General features: G+C 41.6%; 1 protein-coding gene across 3 annotated transcripts in view; it reads left to right on the forward strand.

The window, feature by feature from the left end:
- Window positions 1-24,112, forward strand: part of LOC139756784 (metaxin-1) — a 70,877-nt gene that overhangs the window by 32,169 nt on the left and 14,596 nt on the right. For 2 of the 3 annotated variants that reach the window (XR_011714434.1, XM_071676569.1), the window contains exons 6-7: window positions 3,214-3,310; window positions 13,166-13,195. Coding sequence is in view for 2 of the 3 variants with exons in the window: in XM_071676569.1 (XP_071532670.1) it covers window positions 3,214-3,310; window positions 13,166-13,195 (127 nt within the window). In the remaining variant the exon portion in view is untranslated. The remainder of the gene's footprint in view (window positions 1-3,213; window positions 3,311-13,165; window positions 13,196-24,112) is intronic. The other variant, XM_071676570.1, reaches the window with a different exon arrangement.

Below are 24,112 nucleotides of genomic sequence, written 5' to 3' on the forward strand. Positions count from 1 at the left end.
TCAAAACACCCTCTTCTGCTCTCTCAACCACGCTCTTTTTATTTCCACACATCTCTTTCACCCTTACGTTACTTACTCGATCAGACCACCTCACACCACACATTGTCCTCAAACATCTCATTTCCAGCACATCCATCCTTCTGCGCACAACTCTATCCATAGCCCACGCCTCGCAACCACACAACATTGTTGGAACCACTATTCCTTCAAACATACCCATTTTTGCTTTCCGAGATAATGTTCTCGACTTCCACACATTCTTCAAGGCTCCCAGAATTTTCACCCCCTCCCCCACCCTATGATCCACTTCCGCTTCCATGGTTTCATCCGCTGCCAGATCCACTCCCAGATATCTAAAACACTTCACTTCCTCCAGTTTTTCTCCATTCAAACTCACCTCCCAATTGACTTGATCCTCAACCCTACTGTACCTAATAACCTTGCTCTTATTCACATTTACTCTTAACTTTCTTCTTTCACACACTTTACCAAACTCAGTCACCAGCTTCTGCAGTTTCTCACATGAATCAGTCACCAGTGCTGTATCATCAGCGAACAACAACTGACTCACTTCCCAAGCTCTCTCATCCCCAACAGACTTCATACTTGCCCCTCTTTCCAAAACTCTTGCATTCACCTCCCTAACAACCCCATCCTAAACAAATTAAACAACCATGGAGACATCACACACCCCTGCCGCAAACCTACATTCACTGAGAACCAATCACTTTCCTCTCTTCCTACACGTACACATGCCTTACATCCTCGATAAAAACTTTTCACTGCTTCTAACAACTTGCTTCCCACACCATATATTCTTAATACCTTCCACAGAGCATCTCTATCAACTCTATCATATGCCTTCTCCAGATCCATAAATGCTACATACAAATCCATTTACTTTTCTAAGTATTTCTCACATACATTCTTCAAAGCAAACACCTGATCCACACATCCTCTACCACTTCTGAAACCACACTGCTCTTCCCCAATCTGATGCTCTGTACATGCCTTCACCCTCTCAATCAATATCCTCCCATATAATTTACCAGGAATACTCAACAAACTTATACCTCTGTAATTTGAGCACTCACTCTTATCCCCTTTGCCTTTGTACAATGGCACTATGCACGCATTCCGCCAATCCTCAGGCACCTCACCATGAGTCATACATACATTAAATAATCTTACCAACCAGTCAACAGTACAGTCACCCCCTTTTTTAATAAATTCCACTGCAATACCATCCAAACCTGCTGCCTTGCCGGCTTTCATCTTCCGCAAAGCTTTTACTACCTCTTCTCTGTTTACCAAATCATCTTCCCTAACCCTCTCACTTTGCACACCACCTCAACCAAAACACCCAATGTCTGCCACTCTATCATCAAACACATTCAACAAACCTTCAAAATACTCACTCCATCTCCTTCTCACATCACCACTACTTGTTATCACCTCCCCATTTGCGCCCTTCACTGAAGTTCCCATTTGCTCCCTTGTCTTACGCACTTTATTTACCTCCTTCCAGACCATCTTTTTATTCTCCCTGAAATTTAATGATACTCTCTCACCCCAACTCTCATTTGCCCTTTTTTCACCTCTTGCACCTTTCTCTTGACCTCCTGTCTCTTTCTTTTATACATCTCCCACTCAATTTCATTTTTTCCCTGCAAAAATCGTCCAAATGCCTCTCTCTTCTCTTTCACTAATACTCTTACTACTTCATCCCACCACTCACTACCCTTTCTAATCAACCCACCTCCCACTCTTCTCATGCCACACTGTTTCCCGTGTCAGCGAGGTAGCACCAGGAAACAGACGAAGAATGGCCCATCCAACTCATATAGACATATATATGCTTAAACACCCATACACGCACATATAGATACATATACATATCAACTTATACACACATATACATACACAGACATACACATATGTATACATGTACATATTTATACTTGTTTGCCTTCATCCATTCCTGTCACCACCCTACCCCACATGAAATAGCTTCTTTGTATCCTATATAAACGCCCATATACGGATATATGCCAACACATACACATTGATATGTACATACATATACATACACAGACATATGCATATATACATATGTACATATTCATATTTGCTTGCTTTTATCCATTCCTGTCGCTACCCCACCCCATAACGAGCAGCATCGTTACCCCTACTTCAGCGAAGTAGGGCCAGGAAAGCAGACAAAAAGGCCACATTCGTTCACACTCCGTCTCTAGCTGTCATGTGTAATGTACCAGAACCACAGCTCCCTATCCACATCCAGTCCCCACTGACCTTTCCATGGTTTACCCCCAGACACTTCACATGCCCTGGTTCAGTCCATTGACCCCAATATACCACATTGTTCCAATTCACTCTATTTCTTGCATGCCTCTCACCCTCCTGTATGTTCAGGCCCCAATCACTAATAATCTTTTTCACTCCATCTTTCCACCTCCAATTTGGTCCCCAGCTTCTCATTGTTCCCTCCACCTCTGACATGTTTATCCTCTTTGTCAACCTTTCTTCACTCATTCTCTCCATGTGTCCAAACCATTTCAGCACACCCTCCTCTGCTCTTTTGACTACACTCGTTTTATTTCCACACATCTCTCTTACCCTTTCATTACTCACTTGATTGAACCACCTCACACCACATATTGTCTTCAAACATTTCTTTTTCAACACATCCATGGAAAAACACGTATTGTACACAAGCCAGTTCCCCACCTGAGCAAGTCTTTTGAGAACCCTAACAGTGCAGATCAGTGGAAAATATATACCACTTTATTAGGGTCTTTACCATTGGATGATATCTGCATTTTTTAAGGAAATTTCATTCTGATTTTTTTTTTTGTGGGGGGCACTAGAGGTAGTTTCATTGGGACATTTTCCCAATTTAAGGATTAAGATACTGTTTAAGTAGGTAGTTTATAATAGCAAGTCTCAGTATTGTCTCACATGTGGTGAAAATTGAATCTGGACTTTATTCCTCTTTTCTTTTTCATTTGTACCATTCATTTTCTACTATATATCTTGAATTTGTATTTTCAGTGACATAAGCAAGACATTTTGTATATATGAAACATACAGAAATCAGTGCAGTGTTCATAAAATAAGATTTCTAGTGCATTATAAAGGAGGAGGATTGCCTTGTGGTACTGTCTGACGGATAACTTTAAGTTGTTTGGGCAGGTTGACTTAAAGGTGCCAGTACTTCAGAACCACATTAAGGCCTGTCCCAACCTTTCACGTTATGTCTCGAAGGCTATCCAGCGTTTCTTTCCTACAGGTAAGGTGTTCCCAGCATGTCCAGTCTCAGGTTGCTCATGATATGTTTCAAATTTCTTTTAATGTTGATACCAAGAATATTGTATACTGAAGCATGCTGTTTTCTTTATAATTTATATTATTATACCTTAATTATACCTTGTGAAACTCCTTTATTTTCAGTTTTAGGTCACTTGTTCTTTTGTAATTATGGTAAAGATATGGCTGTAATGTCTTTGCCTTTTACTATATGCCTACAGATTGAAATAATTTCTGATGTATTTTCTTTTATTGTCATTTATCATGAATTGCATCATCTTGGAACCTTTGTCAGTGCATTGATACTTCAACAGACATAGTCTTTCTTTCTTCTTTTTAGTCAACCTTTTGATTTACCTGTCATCTTAACATGCCATAATCTCATTATATTTATTTTGTCATGTCCAGTGCACCAAAGTACATGCTGTACTGTTTTATATATATAATATTTTCAGTTCCCAGATCTTTACTGTGTCTCAAAATTCCTTTTAATTTTCTTCATATTATAACTCACAGGAACTTGCATGCACCCAGTGATATTCTGACAATCATACAAGGACTTGCATGCACCCAATGACATTCTAATTACAATCTTACTTTTAATGAGTAGTTTGAAGTTTTGGCAGGCCTTTGATTGTTAATTTTTTCAAATCTTGAAACTTGGTTCTGGTTTTTTTCTCTGCCTATCTGCCTCATGTAGATTTTTGTACCAGAATAATAAACTCAAAATCATAGTCATCCCTACTGTCAACTACATAGGTTCTGCTGCAGTTTACCTTTCCTTGAAGATTGTGCTTAACGGTCATTGATTTATACAGCTGAATTAATGTAAGAGTAAAAAAATGTCCATATCTAAATACACTGTAATCCTATCTTCTCATGACTATGATGTATAATGATACAGGTAGATGCATTTTCTTATTTTCAACATATCTAACTTAAACAGCACCAGCTAGTTTTATCAGTGCTAGAAGAATATTGAAAATCTGTGTTTTGAAATATGTAAACTCCCAAAATCAGCAGTTCCTCGCATTCAAAATTACCACCAGCTTGAGCATGAGTTTCCATATTTGGCTGCTGTAGCGTGTGCCACCATTCTTTTTGTTTGAATGTGTAGTGGCAAAATTCCATGCTTTTCTGTTGTTTATGTGATACTTATATAGATTCTGACCTTTTCATAGTACCCAAAAAGATTTTGAGTGATAGTACTAGGTGTAGCCATGCAAAGAGGCATATACAAAAGTGGAAATCTTTCAGTGATATAATAAGTGTGCATTGCTTTGTCATTTTAGTGAGTCTTAAGGTTTTCATGACAAAGTACATGTAATTACATATTTGTAGTTACTGTATCAGGAGTTTTATACTTTTTGATCCTCATCTTTTATACATTTTCTACTGTTGTACAATTTTTAAATTCATTTATGTTGTCTATGTTAACTCCTCAGTCATTCTATTCTGTTCATCTACTACTCTTTTACTCTAAAAGTGCTTCTGTACATCTTTCATAACAAATGTCTTACTTAATTTCATGCTATGTCCCATGGATGCTTCATCCCTCTGTCTCACTGTCAATGTCATTGATCTGCTTTAAAAACTTAAAAGTGATCAGGTAACCCATCACTATTCTGTCTTCCAAGTAGGTAAATTTAAAAGCCTCAGGCCTTTCCCTATAATGCAGCTCTCTTAATTCTTTATTGCCTTCCATGGGACCTTCTTTATTAGTTCTTTGTGCTTCTTTTGGCATAGTGACCAAATTGAGAAGCATATTCTAGCATTGACCTCATGTAAAATATTTGCCATCAAATGGTTTGTCCCCATTACTGTTCTGTTAATGCGGGACTCTACTGGCAGGTTAGGAACAATGTCAGCTTCCAGGTCCTTCTCACACATGAAATCCTAAACTTTATACTTCTAGATAGCAATTACATTGAAAGTTGAAACTTTCTTTCACTTCTGCTTTCATTATTTTACATTTATTTGGATTGAGTTTCATGTATCAGACCAACTTTGGAAAGTATCTTTAGGTCCTATTATTAGTTCATGCATTTCTCTTCACTTTTCACTTACCTTATGATCTATACATTCTGTGCAACAAATTCAGGTAGGAGTCCATACCCACAGTAAAGTCATTTACATAAATCAAGTAGAGTAATGGTAAGTGGTGTAGTGACTAGCACGATGCATTCTTAGGCTGCCCAGAGTCAAGCACACAGGTTCAAATCCTGTTGTGAGTCAGTCCACACTCAACCCAGCTGTTCATCTACCCCTTAGGATTGGTTGATAAGATGGGTGCCCGGCTTAGGGTATATATGTATATTTTTTGTTTGTATTTATTATTCTTTGTTGCTGTCTCCTGTGTTAGCAAGGTAGCACAAGGAAACAGACGAAAGAATGGCCCAACCCACCCACATACACATGTATATACATAAATGCCCACACATGCACATATACATACCTATACATTTCAATGTATACATACATAGACATATACATATATACTTTTTTTTTTTTTTTTTTCGCTGTCTCCCGCGTTTGCGAGGTAGCGCAAGGAAACAGACGAAAGAAATGGCCCAACCCCCCCCATACACATGTATATACATATGTCCACACACGCAAATATACACACCTACACAGCTTTCCATGGTTTACCCCAGACGCTTCACATGCCTTGATTCAGTCCACTGACAGCACGTCAACCCTGGTATACCACATCGCTCCAATTTACTCTATTCCTTGCCCTCCTTTCACCCTCCTGCATGTTCAGGCCCCGATCACACAAAATCATTTTCACTCCATCTTTCCACCTCCAATTTGGTCTCCCTCTTCTCCTCGTTCCCTCCACCTCCGACACATATATCCTCTTGGTCAATCTTTCCTCACTCATTCTCTCCATGTGCCCAAACCACTTCAAAACACCCTCTTCTGCTCTCTCAACCATGCTCTTTTTATTTCCACACATCTCTCTCACCCTTACGTTACTCACTCGATCAAACCACCTCACACCACACATTGTCCTCAAACATCTCATTTCCAGCACATCCATCCTCCTGCGCACAACTCTATCCATAGCCCACGCCTCGCAACCATACAACATTGTTGGAACCACTATTCCTTCAAACATACCCATTTTTGCTTTCCGAGATAATGTTCTCGACTTCCACACATTCTTCAAGGCCCCCAGAATTTTCGCCCCCTCCCCCACCCTATGATCCACTTCCGCTTCCATGGTTCCATCCGCTGCCAGATCCACTCCCAGATATCTAAAACACTTCACTTCCTCCAGTTTTTCTCCATTCAAACTCACCTCCCAATTGACTTGACCCTCAACCCTACTATACCTAATAACCTTGCTCTTTTTCACATTTACTCTTAACTTTCTTCTTCCACACACTTTACCAAACTCAGTCACCAGCTTCTGCAGTTTCTCACATGAATCAGCCACCAGCGCTGTATCATCAGCGAACAACAACTGACTCACTTCCCAAGCTCTCTCATCCCCAACAGACTTCATACTTGCCCCTCTTTCCAAAACTCTTGCATTTACCTCCCTAACAACCCCATCCATAAACAAATTAAACAACCATGGAGACATCACACACCCCTGCCGCAAACCTACATTCACTGAGAACCAATCACTTTCCTCTCTTCCTACACGTACACATGCCTTACATCCTCGATAAAAACTTTTCACTGCTTCTAACAACTTTCCTCCCACACCATATATTCTTAATACCTTCCACAGAGCATCTCTATCAACTCTATCATATGCCTTCTCCAGATCCATAAATGCTACATACAAATCCATTTGCTTTTCTAAGTATTTCTCACATACATTCTTCAAAGCAAACACCTGATCCTCACATCCTCTACCACTTCTGAAACCACACTGCTCTTCCCCAATCTGATGCTCTGTACATGCCTTCACCCTCTCAATCAATACCCTCCCATATAATTTACCAGGAATACTCAACAAACTTATACCTCTGTAATTTGAGCACTCACTCTTATCCCCTTTGCCTTTGTACAATGGCACTATGCACGCATTCCGCCAATCCTCAGGCACCTCACCATGAGTCATACATACATTAAATAACCTTACCAACCAGTCAACAACCAGCTCAAGGGTAAAGGGGAAGAGTGGTTTGGGAATGTCTGGGGGGTAAAGTCAGGGGTTAGTGAGAGGACAAGAGCAAGGGAAGGAGTAGCAATACTCCTGAAACAGGAGTTGTGGGGGTATGTGATAGAATGTAAGAAAGTAAATTCTCGATTAATATGGGTAAAACTGAAAGTTGATGGAGAGAGGTGGGTGATTATTGGTGCATATGCACCTGGGCATGAGAAGAAAGATCATGAGAGGCAAGTGTTTTGGGAGCAGCTGAATGAGTGTGTTAGTGGTTTTGATGCTCGAGACCGGGTTATAGTGATGGGTGATTTGAATGCAAAGGTGAGTAATGTGGCAGTTGAGGGAATAATTGGTATACATGGGGTGTTCAGTGTTGTAAATGGAAATGGTGAAGAGCTTGTAGATTTATGTGCTGAAAAAGGACTGATGATTGGGAATACCTGGTTTAAAAAGCGAGATATACATAAGTATACTTATGTAAGTAGGAGAGATGGCCAGAGAGCGTTATTGGATTACGTGTTAATTGACAGGCGTGCGAAAGAGAGACTTTTGGATGTTAATGTGCTGAGAGGTGCAACTGGAGGGATGTCTGATCATTATCTTGTGGAGGCTAAGGTGAAGATTTGTATGGGTTTTCAGAAAAGAAGAGTGAATGTTGGGGTGAAGAGGGTGGTGAGAGTAAGTGAGCTTGGGAAGGAGACCTGTGTGAGGAAGTACCAGGAGAGACTGAGTACAGAATGGAAAAAGGTGAGAACAATGGAAGTAAGGGGAGTGGGGGAGGAATGGGATGTATTTAGGGAATCGGTGATGGATTGCACAAAAGATGCTTGTGGCATGAGAAGAGTGGGAGGTGGGTTGATTAGAAAGGGTAGTGAGTGGTGGGATGAAGAAGTAAGAGTATTAGTGAAAGAGAAGAGAGAGGCGTTTGGACGATTTTTGCAGGGAAAAAATATAATTGAGTGGGAGATGTATAAAAGAAAGAGACAGGAGGTCAAGAGAAAGGTGCAAGAGGCGAAAAAAAGGGCAAATGAGAGTTGGGGTGAGAGAGTATCATTAAATTTTAGGGAGAATAAAAAGATGTTCTGGAAGGGGGTAAATAAAGTGCGTAAGACAAGGGAGCAAATGGGAACTTCAGTGAAGGGCGCAAATGGGGAGGTGATAACAAGTAGTGGTGATGTGAGAAGGAGATGGAGTGAGTATTTTGAAGGTTTGTTGAATGTGTTTGATGATAGAGTGGCAGATATAGGGTGTTTTGGTCGAGGTGGTGTGCAAAGTGAGAGGGTTAGGGAAAATGATTTGGTAAACAGAGAAGAGGTAGTGAAAGCTTTGCGGAAGATGAAAGCCGGCAAGGCAGCAGGTTTGGATGGTATTGCAGTGGAATTTATTAAAAAAGGGGGTGACTGTATTGTTGTATACATATATACACATGTATATATTCATACATGCTACCTTCATCCATTCCCGCTACCACCCTACCACGCATGAAATGGCACCCCCCTCCCCCACGTGCATGCGAGGTAACGCTAGAAAAAGACAACAAAGGCCACATTCATTCACACTCAGTCTCTAGCTGTTATGTGTAGCACATTGACCCCAGTATACCACATCATTCCAATTCACTTTTTTCCTTGCACGCCTTTTACCCTCCTGTATGTTCTGGCCCGGATTGCTTAAAATCTTTTTCACTCCATCCTTCCAGCTCAAATTTGGTTTCCCACTTCTAGTTCCCTCCACCTCTGACACATATATATTCTCTTTTTCAATCTTTCCTCACTCATTCTTTCCATAGGACCAAACCATTTCAGTACACCCTCGTCTGCTCTCTCAACCACACTCTTTTTATTACCACACATCTCTCTTACCCTTTTATTACTTACTCGATCAAACCTCCTCACACCACATGTTGTCCTCAAGCATCTCATTTCCAACACATCCACCCTCCTCTGCACAACCCTATCTATAGCCCATGCTTCGCAACCATATAACATTGTTGGAACCATTATTCCTTCAAACATACCCATTTTTGCTCCGATATAATGTTCTCGCCTTCCACACATTCGTCAATGCTCCCAAAACCTTTGCCCCCTCCCCCACACTGTGACTCACTTCCACTTCCATGGTTCCATCTGCTGCCAAATCCACTCCCAGATATCTAAAACTGTTCACTTCCTCTAGTTTTTCTCCATTCAAACTTTATTTTTACTTCTTTTTATACTTTGGCGCTGTCTCTCGCATTAGTGAGGTAGCACAAGGAAACAGACAAAAGAATGGCCCAGCCCACCCACATACACATGTATATACATACACGTCCACACACGCACATATACATATACATATACATATACATCTCAACGGGAGACAGTGACAAAGCAAAATAAATAAATAAATAAATACTTTGTCGCTGTCTCCTGCGTTAGCGAGGTAGCGCAAGGAAACAGATGAAAGGATGGCCCAACCCACCCACATACACATGTATATACATACATGTCCACACATGCACATATACATACCTATACATCTCAACGTATACATATATATACACACACAGACATATACATATATACACATGTACATAATTCATACTGTCTGCCCTTTATTCATTCCTGTTGCCACCCCGCCACACATGAAATGACAACCCCTTCCCCCCGCATGTGTATGAGGCAGCGCTAGGAAAAGACAATAAAGACCACATTTGCTCACACTCAAGTCTCTAGCTGTCATGCACAATGCACCAGAACCACAGCTCCCTTTCGACATCCAGGCCCCACAATACTTTCCATGGTTTACCCCAGATGCATCACATGCCCTGGTTCAATCCATTGACAGCACGCCAACCCCGGTATACCACATCGTTCTAGTTCACTCTATTCCTTGCACGCCTTTCACCCTCCTGCATGTTCAGGCCCCGATCACTCAAAATCTTTTTCACTCCGTCTTTCCACCTCCAGTTTGGTCTCCCACTTCTCCTCGTTCCCTCCACCTCTAACACATATATCCTCTTGGTCAATCTCTCCTCACTCATTCTCTCCATGTGACCAAACCATTTCAAAACACCCTCCTCTGCTCTCTCAACCACCATCTTTTTATTACCACACATCTCTCTTACCCTTTCATTACTTACTCGATCAAACCACCTCACACCACATATTGTCCTCAGACATCTCATTTCCAGCACATCCACCCTCCTCCGCACAACTCTATCTATAGCCCATGCCTCGCAACCATATAACATTGTTGGAACCACTATTCCTTCACACATACCCATTTTTGCTCTTAGAAATAATGTTCTCGACTTCCACACCATTTATAGTGACTCTTTTGCATGACCACCCCTGAGGGAGTTCCAAGAGGGACATGTCAGTAGAGATATAGATAGTTGGGAGAATTAGGTAGAAATAGTAGGTTGAAAGCTATGTTGGGTAAGTTTGGTGATGTGGAAGGAGAGATAAGGGACAGCAGTATAGGATAGAAGAGTTAGGTAGAGGTGTAGATATGGAAGTACAGAGAGGAGTAAGGGACGGCATTGTCCTCCTTACCCTGACATATGCAGCCAAAGCATGGGCTTGGAGTGAGTCACAAAGGTCAAGAATCCAGACTGTGGACATGAGACATTTGTGAGGAGCATGTGGTCTGACCAAGTGGAATGAAGAGAAGAATCAGGGGATGTATGAGAGATTTGCTTTGGCAGGAAATGCAAAGGGAATGAATTGTGGATTTGTAAACTGGATGAAACATTATACTTTGAGGAGAATGATGCATATGGAAAGAATACAAGATGAGGGGGTTTACAAGCTGAGTGTAGGGTAGTATGATTAAGGGGGTTGGTGTGAGAGGAAGACCACTTGTGGCATGGGGAAATAGAGTGGAAGGGTGCTGGAGGTAGAGAAATGATGGAGGAATATGTAGAATGGTGTATGTGAGGGAGGTATGTAAGGACAAGGATATGTGGAGACTGATTTGCTTTGGCCACTTCTTTGATGGGAATTCTCAGAGGGAACTAGCATCAGAGATATAGAAAGATAGATAGATAGTAATAAAATGGTAAGAGAGAGGTGTGGCAATAAGAAAAATGTGGTTGAGAGAGCAGAAGATAGTTGTGCTGAAATGAAGTTAAGTGAATAAAAGACTGGTAAGGATTTGATATATTCAGACCACAATCTCTGGCCCATATTGATTAGATCCCTAAAGATGCATAATCTGAACATGGCTTGGTTTTGAGTATTAAAGACTCTCAATCTTTTACCTGTAATAATAGGAAAGATTTTCATTCCCAGGGACAGGGATGAGTGGGAATGAGATAGGTGATGATGAAGCAGAATCAGCAGCTGACAGTGACTCCCCATGTCTACTGATTCCTTTTTAGTGTCTCATTAACTCATGTTTAGAAATGATTGGAAAAGATTACCCAGAAAACTCAGGATACATGCTCTTCACTAGTTTGTGAGGTTTGTGGGGCTGGGTACCCTGGTTCTGGCATATGGATTCTCAAAATATGTTTGACTAATGCATTCAGACCCTGCTCTAGTTTACTTACTTTCCAGTAATGCATTTACACCGTTTTAGCTACTCCAGTCGTAATTGTCAGTATCATTAATACAGTCATTTGTTTAATTCAAACCCAATTCTAACCAAGTTAATAGTTGACACACCCATTATGTGTATGTACTTACCCATTCTTCTCCAACATGAATACAGTTCAACTTTTTCATCATCCTAGACAGCAGGCATATTCCTTTCTCACGTCATCTGATCTTCCTGTACCACAAATGCGGCCAATATTACTCTGCCATGAGTACACACTAACTTTGTAGTTGTACTGCATAAAGTAGTATGAATACATTGGAACTTCTGCTCAACCGTCTGGAAACTAGTCATCTGTTTTGCTGTCAAAATGGACTCTTGAGAAAAGTCTTAAATCCTTTTCTGTTGTGAATATGCAATCTTACTGATGGAAACCTAACAAGAAAATGTGATTTTTTTTTTAAAGTATTGTTTGTTGGTTTGCCCATTGTACAAGTGCAGCTGCTTTCTTTTGCAGTCCAAGCTGTTAAAGTGTAGAAGAGTGAGTGTTGCCCACAGGTGTGAAAACTCATGTAAGTAAAGGGTAATGGTGAGTAAGAGAAGGTATACAAGATAAGAAAAAGATCATAGATAGTTATTATAAGACTGCGTAAGTTTGATGAAGTGTGGTAGACCTATAAGACTGTAGAATGGATGAGCCTGAAGAAATAAACCATTATTTTGTAAAAAAGAAATGGCCCTTAGAAAGATGAAATTACAAATCAATTTATTGAATGTAATTTTATCAAATTTTCCAAATTTTCCAAAAGAAGGAACAGAGAAGGGGGCTGGGTGGGGATTTGTCCTCAGAAGCCCAGTCCTCTGTTCTTAACATTACCTTGCTAATGCGGGAAATGGCGAATAGTTTGAAAAAAAAAATTATCAAAATTTGTGTATGATATGAGTATGTTTTGTTTTGTTTCATTTGGTATCCAAATATATATTAATGATGCATGCCCTTTGTGACAGATATATCTTGTACATTTTATTGTGCAGTAGTGAGTAGAACATGAAATATGCAGTTTTAGGGAAATATAATGGCCAGGTTTCTACTATTCTAGACAATACAGTATAGTAGAATGAAGATGAAATAATAACTAATGTAAATGGATCCACTGTATATTCATAGTAAACTTGTTTTATTTTTCTGTCAAGACTTTCGTGCTGAGGAGCAGGTAAAGAGAAGTGAGTAACTTCATTGTTTTACTTCAGTTATGAATGATCATTTATCGGTTGAATTACAATTATCTCTATGAAATATTTCATTTTGTACTTGAATGTTGGGGTGAAGAGGGTGGTGAGAGTAAGTGAGCTTGGGAGGGAGACTTGTGTGAGGAAGTACCAGGAGAGACTGAGTACAGAATGGAAAAAGGTGAGAACAATGGAAGTAAGGGGAGTGGGGGAGGAATGGGATGTATTTAGGGAATCAGTGATGGAGTGTGCAAAAGATGCTTGTGGCATGAGAAGCGTGGGAGGTGGGTTGATTAGAAAGGGTGGTGAGTGGTGGGATGAAGAAGTAAGATTATTAGTGAAAGAGAAGAGAGAGGCATTTGGACGATTTTTGCAGGGAAAAAATGCAATTGAGTGGGAGATGTATAAAAGAAAGAGACAGGAGGTCAAGAGAAAGGTGCAAGAGGTGAAAAAGAGGGCAAATGAGAGTTGGGGTGAGAGAGTATCATTAAATTTTAGGGAGAATAAAAAGATGTTCTGGAAGGAGGTAAATAAAGTGCGTAAGACAAGGGAGCAAATGGGAACTTCAGTGAAGGGCACTAATGGGGAGGTGATAACAAGTAGTGGTGATGTGAGAAGGAGATGGAGTGAGTATTTTGAAGGTTTGTTGAATGTGTTTGATGATAGAGTGGCAGATATAGGGTGTTTTGGTCGAGGTGGTGTGCAAAGTGAGAGGGTTAGGGAAAATGATTTGGTAAACAGAGAAGAGGTAGTGAAAGCTTTGCGGAAGATGAAAGCCGGCAAGGCAGCAGGTTTGGATGGTATTGCAGTGGAATTTATTAAAAAAGGGGGTGACTGTATTGTTGACTGGTTGGTAAGGTTATTTAATGTATGTATGACTCATGGTGAGGTGCCTGAGGATTGGCGGAATGCGTGCATAGTTCCATTGTACAAAGGCAAAGGAGATAAGAGTGAGTGTTCAAATTACAGAGGTATAAGTTTGTTGAGTATTCCTGGTAAATTATATGGGAGGGTATTGATTGAGAGGGTGAAGGCATGTACAGAGCATCAGATTGGGGAAGAGCAGTGTGGTTTCAGAAGTGGTAGAGGATGTGTGGATCAGGTGTTTGCTTTGAAGAATGTATGTGAGAAATACTTAGAAAAGCAAATGGATTTGTATGTAGCATTTATGGATGTGGAGAAGGCATATGATAGAGTTGATAGAGATGCTCTGTGGAAGGTTTTAAGAATATATGGTGTGGGAGGCAAGTTGTTAGAAGCAGTGAAAAGTTTTTATCGAGGATGTAAGGCATGTGTACGTGTAGGAAGAGAGGAAAGTGATTGGTTCTCAGGGAATGTAGGTTTGCGGCAGGGGTGTGTGATGTCTCCATGGTTGTTTAATTTGTTTATGGATGGGGTTGTTAGGGAGGTGAATGCAAGAGTTTTGGAAAGAGGGGCAAGTATGAAGTCTGTTGTGGATGAGAGAGCTTGGGAAGTGAGTCAGTTGTTGTTCGCTGATGATACAGCACTGGTGGCTGATTCATGTGAGAAACTGCAGAAGCTGATGACTGAGTTTGGTAAAGTGTGTGAAAGAAGAAAGTAAAGAGTAAATGTGAATAAGAGCAAGGTTATTAGGTACAGTAGGGTTGAGGGTCAAGTCAATTGGAAGGTAAGTTTGAATGGAGAAAAACTGGAGGAAGTAAAGTGTTTTAGATATCTGGGAGTGGATCTGGCAGCGGATGGAACCATGGAAGCGGAAGTGAATCATAGGGTGGGGTAGGGGGCGAAAATCCTGGGAGCGTTGAAGAATGTTTGGAAGTCGAGAACATTATCTCAGAAAGCAAAAATGGGTATGTTTGAAGGAATAGTGTTTCCAACAATGTTGTATGGTTGCGAGGCATTGGGCTATGGATAGAGTTGTGTGGAGGAGGGTGGATGTGCTGGAAATGAGATGTTTGAGGACAATGTGTGGTGTGAGTTTGTTTGATCGAGTAAGTAATGTAAGGGTAAGAGAGATGTGTGGAAATAAAAAGAGCATGGTTGAGAGAGCAGAAGAGGGTGTTTTGAAATGGTTTGGGCATATGGAGAGAATGAGTGAGGAAAGATTGACCAGGAGGAAATATGTGTTGGAGGTGGAGGGAATGAGGAGAAGTGGGAGACCAAATTGGAGGTGGAAAGATGGAGTGAAAAAGATTTTGAGTGATCAGGGCCTGAACATGCAGGAGGGTGAAAGGCGGGCAAGGAATAGAGTGAATTGGATCGATGTGGTATACCGGGGTTGACGTGCTGTCATTGGATTGAATCAGGGCATGTGAAGCATCTTGGGTAAACCATGGAAAGTTGTGTGGGTCCTGGATGTGGAAAGGGAGCTGTGGCTTTGGGCATTATTGCATGACAGCTAGAGACTGAGTGTGAACGAATGGGGCCTTTGTTGTCTTTTCCTAGCGCTACCTCGCACACATGAGGGGGGAGGGGGATGGTATTCCATGTGTGACGAGGTGGTGAAAGGAATGAATAAAGGCAGACACTGTGAATTGTGTGCATGGGTATATATGTATGTGTCTGTGTGTGTGTACATTGAGATGTATAGGTATGTATATTTGCGTGTGTGGACGTGTATGTATATACATGTGTATGGGGGTGGGTTGGGCCATTTTTTTCGTCTGTTTCCTTGCGCTACCTCGCAAATGCGGGAGACAGCGACAAAGCAAAATAAAAAATAATGATAATGATTTTTTTTTTTATTATACTTTGTCGCTGTCTCCCGCGTTTGCGAGGTAGCGCAAGGAAACAGACGAAAGAAATGGCCCAACCCCCCCCATACATATATATATACATACGTCCACACATGCAAATATACATACCTACACAGCTTTCCATGGTTCACCCCAGACGCCTCACATGCCTTGATTCAATCCACTGACAGCATGTCAACCCCGGTATACCACATCGCTCCAATTCACTCTATTCCTTGCCCTCCTTTCACCCTCCTGCATGTTCAGGCCCCGATCACACAAAATCTTTTTCACTCCATCTTTCCACCTCCAATTTGGTCTCCCTCTTCTCCTCGTTCCCTCCACCTCCGACGCATATATCCTCTTGGTCAATCTTTCCTCACTCATCCTCTCCATGTGCCCAAACCACTTCAAAACACCCTCTTCTGCTCTCTCAACCACGCTCTTTTTATTTCCACACATCTTTCTTACCGTCACGTTACTCACTCGATCAAACCACCTCACACCACACATTGTCCTCAAACATCTCATTTCCAGCACATCCATCCTCCTGCGCACAACTCTATCCATAGCCCACGCCTCGCAACCATACAACATTGTTGGAACCACTATTCCTTCAAACATACCCATTTTTGCTTTCCGAGATAATGTTCTCGACTTCCACACATTCTTCAAGGCCCCCAGAATTTTCGCCCCCTCCCCCACCCTATGATCCACTTCCGCTTCCATGGTTCCATCCGCTGCCAGATCCACTCCCAGATATCTAAAACACTTCACTTCCTCCAGTTTTTCTCCATTCAAACTCACCTCCCAATTGACTTGACCCTCAACCCTACTGTACCTAATAACCTTGCTCTTATTCACATTTACTCTTAACTTTCTTCTTCCACACACTTTACCAAACTCAGTCACCAGCTTCTGCAGTTTCTCACATGAATCAGCCACCAGCGCTGTATCATCAGCGAACAACAACTGACTCACTTCCCAAGCTCTCTCATCCCCAACAGACTTCATACTTGCCCCTCTTTCCAAAACTCTTGCATTTACCTCCCTAACAACCCCATCCATAAACAAATTAAACAACCATGGAGACATCACACACCCCTGCCGCAAACCTACATTCACTGAGAACCAATCACTTTCCTCTCTTCCTACACGTACACATGCCTTACATCCTCGATAAAAACTTTTCACTGCTTCTAACAACTTTCCTCCCACACCATATATTCTTAATACCTTCCACAGAGCATCTCTATCAACTCTATCATATGCCTTCTCCAGATCCATAAATGCTACATACAAATCCATTTGCTTTTCTAAGTATTTCTCACATACATTCTTCAAAGCAAACACCTAATCCACACATCCTCTACCACTTCTGAAACCACACTGCTCTTCCCCAATCTGATGCTCTGTACATGCCTTCACCCTCTCAATCAATACCCTCCCATATAATTTACCAGGAATACTCAACAAACTTATACCTCTGTAATTTGAGCACTCACTCTTATCCCCTTTGCCTTTGTACAATGGCACTATGCACGCATTCCGCCAATCCTCAGGCACCTCACCATGAGTCATACATACATTAAATAACCTTACCAACCAGTCAACAATACAGTCACCCCCTTTTTTAATAAATTCCACTGCAATACCATCCAAACCTGCTGCCTTGCCGGCTTTCATCTTCCGCAAAGCTTTCACTACCTCTTCTCTGTTTACCAAATCATTTTCCCTAACCCTCTCACTTTGCACACCACCTCGACCAAAACACCCTATATCTGCCACTCTATCATCAAACACATTCAACAAACCTTCAAAATACTCACTCCATCTCCTTCTCACATCACCACTACTTGTTATCACCTCCCCATTTGCGCCCTTCACTGAAGTTCCCACTTGCTCCCTTGTCTTACGCACTTTATATACCTCCTTCCAGAACATCTTTTTATTCTCCCTAAAATTTAATGATACTCTCTCACCCCAACTCTCATCCACCCTCTTTTTCACATATATATATATATATATATGTGTGTATCTGTATGTGGTGGGTTTGGCCATTCTTTTTCTGTTTCCTTGCTCTACCTCGCTGATATGGGAAACAGAGAATAAATATGATATAAGAAATATGTATATATTGTTAGTCAAAAGAAAAGAGAGAGGTGTGTGGATGATTTTTGCAGGGAAGTAATGCAAATGACTGGTAGATGTATAAAAGAAAGGTCAAGAGAAAGGTGTAAGAGGTGAAAAAGACAGCAAATGAGAGTTGAGGTGAGAATGAAAAGATGTTTTAAAAGGATGTAGATAAAGTGCGTAAGACAAGAGAACAAATGGGAATATCGGCGAAGGGGACAAATGGGGAGCTAATAACAAATAGTGATAAAGTGATAAGGAGATGGAGTGAGTATTTTGAAGGTTTGTTGAATGTATTTGATGATAAAGTGGCAGATATAGGGTGTTTTTGTTGGGGTGGGGTGTGAAGTGAGAGGGTCAGGGAGAATTGTTTGGTAAACAGAGAAGAGGTAGTGAAAGCTTTCTGGAAGATGAAAGCCAGAAAGGCGGTGGGTTTGGATGTTATTGCAGTGGAATTTAATAAAAAAGGGGATGACTGTGTTGTTGATTGGTTTGTAAGGATATTCAGTGTATGTATGGATCATGGTGAAGTGCCTGAGGATTGGCGGAATGTATGCATAGTGCCATTGTTCAAAGGCAAAGGGGATAAAGGTGAGTATTCAAATTACAGAGGCATAAGTGAGTCAGTTGTTGTTCGCTGATGATACAGCGCTGGTGGCTGATTCATGTGAGAAACTGCAGAAGCTGGTGACTGAGTTTGGTAAAGCGTGTGAAAGAAGAAAGTTAAGAGTAAATGTGAATAAGAGCAAGGTTATTAGGTATAGTAGGGTTGAGGGTCAAGTCATTGGGAGGTGAGTTTGAATGGAGAAAAACTGGAGGAAGTGAAGTGTTTTAGATATCTGGGAGTGGATCTGGCAGCGGATGGAACCATGGAAGCGGAAGTGGATCATAGGGTGGGGGAGGGGGCAAAAATTCTGGGAGCCTTGAAGAATGTGTGGAAGTCGAGAACATTATCTCGGAAAGCAAAAATGGGTATGTTTGAAGGAATAGTGGTTCCAACAATGTTGTATGGTTGCGAGGCGTGGACTGTGGATAGAGTTGTGCGCAGGAGGATGGATGTGCTGGAAATGAGATGTTTGAGGACAATGTGTGGTGTGAGGTGGTTTGATCGAGTAAGTAACGTAAGGGTAAGAGAGAATGTGTGGAAATAAAAAGAGTGTGGTTGAGAGAGCAGAAGAGGGTGTTTTGAAATGGTTTGGGCACATGGAGAGAATGAGTGAGGAAAGATTGACCAAGAGGATATATGTGTCGGAGGTGGAGGGAATGAGGAGAAGAGGGAGACCAAATTGGAGGTGGAAAGATGGAGTGAAAAAGATTTTGAGTGATCGGGGCCTGAACATGCAGGAGGTTTAAAGGAGGGCAAGGAATAGAGTGAATTGGAGCGATGTGGTATACCGGGGCTGACGTGCTGTCAGTGGATTGAATCAGGGCATGTGAAGCGTCTGGGGTAAACCATGGAAAGCTGTGTAGGTATGTATATTTGCGTGTGTGGACGTATGTATATACATGTGTATGGGGGTGGGTTGGGCCATTTCTTTCATCTGTTTCCTTGCGCTACCTCGCAAACGTGGGAACGCGCAAAAAAAAAAAAAAAAAAAAAAAAGTTTATTGAGTATTCCTGAGAAATTATGTGGGAGGGTTTTGATTAAGAGGGTAAAGGCATATACAGAGCAACATATTGGGGAAGAGCAATGTGGTTTCAGAAGTGGTAGAGGATGTCTGGATCAGATGTTTGCTTGGAGAATGTATGCGAGAAATACTTTGAAAAACAGATGGCCTTTGAAAAACAGATGGATTTGTATGTAGCATTTATGAATCAGAAAAATGCATATGATAGGTTGATGAGATGCTTTTTGGAAGGTTTTTAGAGTATATGGTGTGGGAGGTAAATTGCTAGAAGCAGTGAAAAGTTATTATCAAGGATGTAAGGCATGTGTATGAGTAGGAAGAGAGGAAAGTGATTGGTTCTCAGGGAATGTAGGTTTGCGGCAGGGGTGTGTGATGTCTCCATGGTTGTTTAATTTGTTTATGGATGGGGTTGTTAGGGAGGTGAATGCAAGAGTTTTGGAAAGAGGGGCAAGTATGAAGTCTGTTGTGGATGAGAGAGCTTGGGAAGTGAGTCAGTTGTTGTTCGCTGATGATACAGCGCTGGTGGCTGATTCATGTGAGAAACTGCAGAAGCTGGTGACTGAGTTTGGTAAAGTGTGTGAAAGAAGAAAGTAAAGAGTAAATGTGAATAAGAGCAAGGTTATTAGGTACAGTAGGGTTGAGGGTCAAGTCAATTGGAAGGTAAGTTTGAATGGAGAAAAACTGGAGGAAGTAAAGTGTTTTAGATATCTGGGAGTGGATCTGGCAGCGGATGGAACCATGGAAGCGGAAGTGAATCATAGGGTGGGGTAGGGGGCGAAAATCCTGGGAGCGTTGAAGAATGTTTGGAAGTCGAGAACATTATCTCAGAAAGCAAAAATGGGTATGTTTGAAGGAATAGTGTTTCCAACAATGTTGTATGGTTGCGAGGCATTGGGCTATGGATAGAGTTGTGTGGAGGAGGGTGGATGTGCTGGAAATGAGATGTTTGAGGACAATGTGTGGTGTGAGTTTGTTTGATCGAGTAAGTAATGTAAGGGTAAGAGAGATGTGTGGAAATAAAAAGAGCATGGTTGAGAGAGCAGAAGAGGGTGTTTTGAAATGGTTTGGGCATATGGAGAGAATGAGTGAGGAAAGATTGACCAGGAGGAAATATGTGTTGGAGGTGGAGGGAATGAGGAGAAGTGGGAGACCAAATTGGAGGTGGAAAGATGGAGTGAAAAAGATTTTGAGTGATCAGGGCCTGAACATGCAGGAGGGTGAAAGGCGGGCAAGGAATAGAGTGAATTGGATCGATGTGGTATACCGGGGTTGACGTGCTGTCATTGGATTGAATCAGGGCATGTGAAGCATCTTGGGTAAACCATGGAAAGTTGTGTGGGTCCTGGATGTGGAAAGGGAGCTGTGGCTTTGGGCATTATTGCATGACAGCTAGAGACTGAGTGTGAACAAATGGGGCCTTTGTTGTCTTTTCCTAGCGCTACCTCGCACACATGAGGGGGGAGGGGGATGGTATTCCATGTGTGACGAGGTGGTGAAAGGAATGAATAAAGGCAGACACTGTGAATTGTGTGCATGGGTATATATGTATGTGTCTGTGTGTGTGTACATTGAGATGTATAGGTATGTATATTTGCGTGTGTGGACGTGTATGTATATACATGTGTATGGGGGTGGGTTGGGCCATTTTTTTCGTCTGTTTCCTTGCGCTACCTCGCAAATGCGGGAGACAGCGACAAAGCAAAATAAAAAATAATGATAATGATTTTTTTTTATTATTATACTTTGTCGCTGTCTCCCGCGTTTGCGAGGTAGCGCAAGGAAACAGACGAAAGAAATGGCCCAACCCCCCCCATACATATATATATACATACGTCCACACATGCAAATATACATACCTACACAGCTTTCCATGGTTCACCCCAGACGCCTCACATGCCTTGATTCAATCCACTGACAGCATGTCAACCCCGGTATACCACATCGCTCCAATTCACTCTATTCCTTGCCCTCCTTTCACCCTCCTGCATGTTCAGGCCCCGATCACACAAAATCTTTTTCACTCCATCTTTCCACCTCCAATTTGGTCTCCCTCTTCTCCTCGTTCCCTCCACCTCCGACGCATATATCCTCTTGGTCAATCTTTCCTCACTCATCCTCTCCATGTGCCCAAACCACTTCAAAACACCCTCTTCTGCTCTCTCAACCACGCTCTTTTTATTTCCACACATCTTTCTTACCGTCACGTTACTCACTCGATCAAACCACCTCACACCACACATTGTCCTCAAACATCTCATTTCCAGCACATCCATCCTCCTGCGCACAACTCTATCCATAGCCCACGCCTCGCAACCATACAACATTGTTGGAACCACTATTCCTTCAAACATACCCATTTTTGCTTTCCGAGATAATGTTCTCGACTTCCACACATTCTTCAAGGCCCCCAGAATTTTCGCCCCCTCCCCCACCCTATGATCCACTTCCGCTTCCATGGTTCCATCCGCTGCCAGATCCACTCCCAGATATCTAAAACACTTCACTTCCTCCAGTTTTTCTCCATTCAAACTCACCTCCCAATTGACTTGACCCTCAACCCTACTGTACCTAATAACCTTGCTCTTATTCACATTTACTCTTAACTTTCTTCTTCCACACACTTTACCAAACTCAGTCACCAGCTTCTGCAGTTTCTCACATGAATCAGCCACCAGCGCTGTATCATCAGCGAACAACAACTGACTCACTTCCCAAGCTCTCTCATCCCCAACAGACTTCATACTTGCCCCTCTTTCCAAAACTCTTGCATTTACCTCCCTAACAACCCCATCCATAAACAAATTAAACAACCATGGAGACATCACACACCCCTGCCGCAAACCTACATTCACTGAGAACCAATCACTTTCCTCTCTTCCTACACGTACACATGCCTTACATCCTCGATAAAAACTTTTCACTGCTTCTAACAACTTTCCTCCCACACCATATATTCTTAATACCTTCCACAGAGCATCTCTATCAACTCTATCATATGCCTTCTCCAGATCCATAAATGCTACATACAAATCCATTTGCTTTTCTAAGTATTTCTCACATACATTCTTCAAAGCAAACACCTAATCCACACATCCTCTACCACTTCTGAAACCACACTGCTCTTCCCCAATCTGATGCTCTGTACATGCCTTCACCCTCTCAATCAATACCCTCCCATATAATTTACCAGGAATACTCAACAAACTTATACCTCTGTAATTTGAGCACTCACTCTTATCCCCTTTGCCTTTGTACAATGGCACTATGCACGCATTCCGCCAATCCTCAGGCACCTCACCATGAGTCATACATACATTAAATAACCTTACCAACCAGTCAACAATACAGTCACCCCCTTTTTTAATAAATTCCACTGCAATACCATCCAAACCTGCTGCCTTGCCGGCTTTCATCTTCCGCAAAGCTTTCACTACCTCTTCTCTGTTTACCAAATCATTTTCCCTAACCCTCTCACTTTGCACACCACCTCGACCAAAACACCCTATATCTGCCACTCTATCATCAAACACATTCAACAAACCTTCAAAATACTCACTCCATCTCCTTTCTCACATCACCACTACTTGTTATCACCTCCCCATTTGCGCCCTTCACTGAAGTTCCCACTTGCTCCCTTGTCTTACGCACTTTATATACCTCCTTCCAGAACATCTTTTTATTCTCCCTAAAATTTAATGATACTCTCTCACCCCAACTCTCATCCACCCTCTTTTTCACATATATATATATATATATATGTGTGTATCTGTATGTGGTGGGTTTGGCCATTCTTTTTCTGTTTCCTTGCTCTACCTCGCTGATATGGGAAACAGAGAATAAATATGATATAAGAAATATGTATATATTGTTAGTCAAAAGAAAAGAGAGAGGTGTGTGGATGATTTTTGCAGGGAAGTAATGCAAATGACTGGTAGATGTATAAAAGAAAGGTCAAGAGAAAGGTGTAAGAGGTGAAAAAGACAGCAAATGAGAGTTGAGGTGAGAATGAAAAGATGTTTTAAAAGGATGTAGATAAAGTGCGTAAGACAAGAGAACAAATGGGAATATCGGCGAAGGGGACAAATGGGGAGCTAATAACAAATAGTGATAAAGTGATAAGGAGATGGAGTGAGTATTTTGAAGGTTTGTTGAATGTATTTGATGATAAAGTGGCAGATATAGGGTGTTTTTGTTGGGGTGGGGTGTGAAGTGAGAGGGTCAGGGAGAATTGTTTGGTAAACAGAGAAGAGGTAGTGAAAGCTTTCTGGAAGATGAAAGCCAGAAAGGCGGTGGGTTTGGATGTTATTGCAGTGGAATTTAATAAAAAAGGGGATGACTGTGTTGTTGATTGGTTTGTAAGGATATTCAGTGTATGTATGGATCATGGTGAAGTGCCTGAGGATTGGCGGAATGTATGCATAGTGCCATTGTTCAA

The sequence above is a fragment of the Panulirus ornatus genome, chromosome 23 (genome assembly GCF_036320965.1).
Source record: "Panulirus ornatus isolate Po-2019 chromosome 23, ASM3632096v1, whole genome shotgun sequence".
Taxonomy (NCBI): domain Eukaryota; kingdom Metazoa; phylum Arthropoda; class Malacostraca; order Decapoda; family Palinuridae; genus Panulirus; species Panulirus ornatus.